This window comes from Diaphorina citri, unplaced genomic scaffold (assembly GCF_000475195.1).
Source record: "Diaphorina citri unplaced genomic scaffold, Diaci psyllid genome assembly version 1.1 scaffold3141, whole genome shotgun sequence".
NCBI lineage: Eukaryota > Metazoa > Arthropoda > Insecta > Hemiptera > Psyllidae > Diaphorina > Diaphorina citri.
Genome location: NW_007380552.1, coordinates 16,974 through 22,688, shown reverse-complemented (window position 1 = coordinate 22,688; position 5,715 = coordinate 16,974). Strand labels below are relative to the sequence as shown.

The 5,715-nt window shown below is 37.1% G+C and overlaps 1 protein-coding gene across 1 annotated transcript; it reads left to right on the top strand.

Annotated features, from left to right (window-relative positions):
* Positions 1-347: 347 nt before the first annotated feature.
* LOC103520036 (cat eye syndrome critical region protein 2 homolog) lies at positions 348-2,637 on the top strand (the record flags this gene model as incomplete). Its single annotated transcript, XM_008485130.1, has 4 exons — positions 348-644; positions 1,006-1,116; positions 1,775-1,951; positions 2,371-2,637. Coding segments are annotated over 4 exons (852 nt in total), but the record flags the coding sequence as incomplete, so codon positions are not given.
* Between the last annotated feature and the right edge of the window lie 3,078 nt (positions 2,638-5,715).

The following is a 5,715-nucleotide window of genomic DNA, read 5'->3' as shown; positions in this document are numbered from 1 at the left end:
AAAAAACTTTTATTTTGTCATTTGGTGGATTGGTTGATCAACCGGTGCACCGGCTGTGAGTCTTATTTTCAAAAAAAACTTTTGGAATGTGTTGGAAAAAAAGGCAACTTGTGAAACTGTATGAACAATGCAGGGCTGGGTAGTGTGTAGTAAATAAAGTTACCCTTAACCATTTTGCATTTTAGTTTAATCCTTCCCCAATAGAATCAGGGAGTTTAGTAGTGCTCTGCCCCACCCAGTCAAATAAAAGGTTGAGTGTACTACCTAGAGCTATTATACAGCACAGACAAAAACAGTTTTCAGGAATCCTTGAATTAATCTCATTTGTCTTCTTATATCTCCTGCAGGAATTGGAAGAGGCACTCCTCACAGATGGTACCGAAGACACTGGTAGCTCTCTCCTTCAAGAACTCATTGTACGTCTACTCTGCGGTTGCTATGGACGGAATCATGGCATTTCCATTTTCAACTACCAGATGTTCTTGCGACGACTGTTCCGCACCAAATGTCGTGAATATGGTCGAGAAAATCCATTTGATTCAGACATTGACTTCCAATTTCTTCCACTGAGAACCAAGGTGGAAATCCTGCAAGCCCTGTGTGATTTCCGATTAGATGCAGATGATGTACTTGATTGTTTGAAAGTGAGTTTGTTCTCCCTAACATCTTGAAGTTTCCATCACAGATAGCAATTTGGGACATCATTAGCTGTTGGCATATAGCCAGATATGAACATATGAATGACCTTAGCTGTATAATGTATATGTATCAAAAGTTCTCCCTCCCATACCCAAACAAAAAGAAAATAAATAATAATAAAACTTCACCCACAAATATGACCAATAATTGAGAGTTGAATCTGTTGCCAAAAGGTTTTTTTTTAGTCTTACAACAGCAATCTAACTATGGCATTTGTAATTTATTGCCAAAAGGTTTTTTTTTAGTCTTACAACAGCAATCTAACTATGGCATTTGTAATTTATTATAATAAATTTTTCTTTTCAGAACTTGGAGTCAGACAGCTTACGTTTGCAACCTCTGGGTTATGATCGGAATCAGTCTGCATTTTGGTATTTCTATGGAACTCGCCTGTACAGAGAAGACTACCCCAAAGTTGTAAGTCAGATAGTTTTTCAGTCCATAACAGGTCCTCAAGTAGGTATTTGGACTCTGTTTCTCAAAACAGTTCATACCAAAAAGAAGAAGAAAAGAAAATTGTCTGCTTTATGGAAGGCACTAAAGGTGTTCAAGAAGTTTTCTAATTTATGGAATGTGTTGAGGGTGTTAAAGAAGTTTCACTATGACAAAATGCAACTGAGCAAATTATAATGCTAACAAGGGTAGGATTACTATTATTCCTGCCTCAGTGCTGAAGTGGGTCAAGACACTCGCCTGGTAAACAGGAGGTTGTGGGTTTGATCAATGTCAAGGTTGTAATAGTAGTACCTATGTCACTCGCCTGGTAAACAGGAGGTTGTGGGTTTGATCAATGTCAAGGTTGTAATAGTAGTACCTATGTAGGTTGTGTTGGAGTAAAAGAATAAACAAACACCATTGTATTATTTTTTTCAAATTTTTGTCGATGGTGGGATTCGAACCCGGGACCTTCTGCATGGCAAGCAAGCGCGTTACCACTGGACCAACCGTGCCCCCGTATTCTCCGGAGTACACTGACAGTTTTGGACATTGTCATTATTGTCGTATCAATCCATCGATTTCAAAACGTTTCACCAAGATATACATACATAATTCCTTTATTTTTCTGTATTTACAGGACATCAACAAATGGCTAGACGACACGCCCCGATTTTCCGAGTACTCCAACTCCGCCAGTAATTCACCATCTCAGATACTGGGTATAGTGGAAGACTACGAGTCCAGAGCGAGAATAGAAGCAGAATACCAGCGCACCCTGAGTAAAATAGACAAGATTGATAAGGCCGCTCGTAAGGTAGGTTTCATTTTCATAAGCCTCTGCCGCGTCCTGAAATTATCCCGTTCTTGATTTGATTTTTTGATTTTACTTTCATGTAATGATTTAAAATCAAGACTAGAGCCCGTTCTCCCTTTATTCCCAATATAATGTTTAAGTCACCCATCCATTTATTGGCCTTCCTCGGCGTAGCTTAACATAGGTAACGCTAAAACCGGTCTTAAATTAACGACTGAAGTGTTATCTAAAACTTGGGGACAGACAGACGACACCGAAGCGAATACAATAGCCCGTTTCTTATACCTTTTTATTACTATCGTAATAATAAAGGAAGGACGGGCTAAAAAGGTAACAGTATAACACTCATTTCCGTATTCTCCCCCTCCCCCTAAAAGGTCAACAAAAACTAAAACTACTTTGTACTTAATACATTACAGGAAGCATTACAACAGAAGCGTCGCCTCATGAAGGAGCAGCAAGCAGCGGCTGCCTTAGCTGCTGCCCCACCTCCTGCTCCTCCCCCACCCAAGAAGAAACGAGAAATACAACGCACCATAGAACGTCTTCAGCCAGGCAAGAGCAAAGGTAACCTCCTATCCAACACCAGCCTTAATAAAGCCGCCACTGAGGATTCTGCCGTACCTACGCTACTGCCCCTGAGTAAGCTGAGAGAGAAAGAGAACCAACTGCTGGAAGAGAAGTAAAACAAGCTGGGCCCGTCCCTCCGGGAATTTTTTAGCCCGTAGTTTATTCGATCGTGGTTAAAGAAAATCAGTACCCATGTACCTATGTACCTAATTTGTTTACTATTCAGTTTATTATTATTCTTGATTTGATTTTTCGATTTTACTTTTATGTAATGATTTGAAGACTAGAGCCCGTTCTCCCTTTATTCCTTTAAGTCACCCATCCATTTATTGGCCTTGCTCGGCGTAGCCTAACATAGGTGACGTTAAAAACTTATGTAATGATTTAAAATCAAGACTAGAGCCCGTTTTCCCTTTATTCCTTTAAGTCACCCATCCATTTATTGGCCTTGCTCGGCGTAGCCTAACATAGGTGACGCTAAAAATGGTCTTAGATGAACGACTGAAGTGTTATCTAAAACTTTCTCGCTTTGAGTTCATAGGTCGTCGCGACAAAATTCAAGATCAGAGCTCATTTGTGTGAGAAAACGTAAAAAAAATTCCCCCAAGAACCATTTTTTTTGTTTTTTTGGCTTTATGGTTCTCTGGACAAAATTTGCACCACCACTTTCGTCCTGGTAAAAAGACCTTTAATTTGATATATAGGTCCACCAGGTTTGGATAAGTCCTTCTCTTGGGACAGACATACAGACACACGGACAGACAGACACCGAAATAGCCCGTCCCTTATACCTTTTTTTATTACTATCGTAATAATAAAGGAAGGACGGGCTAAAAAATTGAATTTAACCAATCAGATTTCTTAATTCAAGATTTAAAGTTAATCATGGGTTAATTTCAGAGTGTGGCTCCGACTATTAATGTCTGTAACTGTTACTGTTTTTGTTTCTTCTCATTTCTGTTTTCTTTTGGATTCATACTGATAGGTATTCATATATTATGTACACTTTTTTTCTGTTTCTTTTTTTTTAAGTAATATTATTTTAGTAATTTTGTCAATCTGTTTTCACCAAGCTGTAGAGAAACTGTCAAAAATAATATACAGTTGAAATTTAGCTGTTAGACTAATTAGCCTGGGGATCACAGTCACTTTTTGGACTCACCGCATCGTTTAAAAGTTAAATAAAACAAAGTCACCTTTTCTGAACTGTTAACCAGTGGGGCACCCACTTCTGGATCCGTGATATCATCGGCTGCAGCAGAATCTGGTGTCTGTCTCCATTGATGCAGGTCGCAAAGGTTCCACAACTCTCTTGTGCATCTCCTTTCCAGGTTCTTCCAGCGACTTTCACAGGGGGGTCCTCCCACCTCATTGCTGGTCTTCCGACTGATCTTATAAAAAAATTCTATTAAAAAAAAAAATAATAATAAAAAACAGTGACTGTGATTCTGGGCCTTTACAGGACCAAACACATTAGTGATAAATAGCTACTAATCATAACAATAGAAACTTTTCACCTAATCTGGCACATAGGGGAAGATAAGTTAGTATTATTATACTAAACTTATAGGTATTCCGATATCACCCACAAATTTTATACGTACCTAGATATCAAAATTTCCAAAACCCACGAAATAGTTATCTGTGGAGTACGTTGTAATTGGTAACTGTTACTGTTTTTGTTTCTTCTCATTTCTGTTTTCTTTTGGATTCATACTGATAGGTATTCATATATTATGTACACTTTTTTTTGTTTCTTTTTTTTTTAAGTAATATTATTTTAGTAATTTTGTCAATCTGTTTTCACCAAGCTGTAAAGAAACTGTCAATAATAAAATACAGTTGAAATTTAGCTGTTAAACTAATTAGCCTGGGGATCACAGTCACTTTTTGGACTCACCACATCGTTTAAAAATTAAATAAAAAAGTCTTCTTTTCTGAACTGTTAACTAGTGGGGCACCCACTTATGGATCCGTGATATCATCGGCTGCAGCAGAATCTGGTGTCTGTCTCCATCGATGCAGGTCGCAAAGGTTCCACACTCTGTATCTTGTGCATCTCCTTTCCAGGTTCTTCCAGCGACTTTCAGGCCGGGGACACACAATCTTAACTCTTGGGTCAAGCCGTCTGATTTGTTGATTTCAAACTTTTTAGCCAATGAGATTGCCTAATCCAATAATTAACCTTTGATTGTGGTCCCGGCTGGCCATTAGAAGGTAAAACACAAACAAAAATACCCCCTCGCCCACTTAGCATAGGTAATTAGGTACACATATTTGTTTTGTTTGTTTAAATATTCGATGTGTATAAAAATGGTCTGTATATTAAACTTTGAAACCACTTGTACATAATATACAAAAACCCTTGATCCTACAAAAATTATATTTAAGATTTGCATATTTAAAAATAAATAAGATTGAAAACACTATTATTTAAATAAAATTTAAGGCTTATTTAATTTTTATTTACAGGCGAAGATTTCAGACACAATAAAATTTACAATTATGTACAAATAAAAATCCGGAAAATCGTCTGAGAAAATCCGTAACTACATATTTATAAAAAATCAATATCACTTTGTAAAATTGTTGGAACTTACAAATTTACAAAATCAACCTAAGCCGGTCCTAGGGAGTTTGCTACATGTTTTAGCAAACTCTCTAGGACCTACAATAGAGAGTAGAAGATCAGACACAATAAAATTTACAATTATGTACAAATAAAAATCCGGAAAATCGTCTGAGAAAATCCGTAACTACATATTTATAAAAAATCGATATCACTTTGTAAAATTGTTTGAACTTCCAAATTTACAAAATCAACCTAAGCTGGTCCTAGGGAGTTTGCTACATGTTTTAGCAAACTCTCTAGGACCTATAATGGAGAGTAGAAGAGTGAGTTACATGTTTTAGGATTTGACTCACTGACAGACTAGTCCACTGTAAAGAGTAGTTCTTTATTATAACTCACTCACTCCTTACACATCTCTATTGTATCAAATTAAAATAATAATAATAATAATTATAGTAATAATGATAATAATCAAATTATTAATTATACGTGGTGAAGCAGAGAACCTGTTCTCAATTTTTGTGTATTTCACATCATCGAGGTTAAGTGCACCCCGAACTTGAAGCACAGAGCCGAAAAAAAATTTGACCCTGTCAGAAATCAAACCCGGGATTTCCGGCGT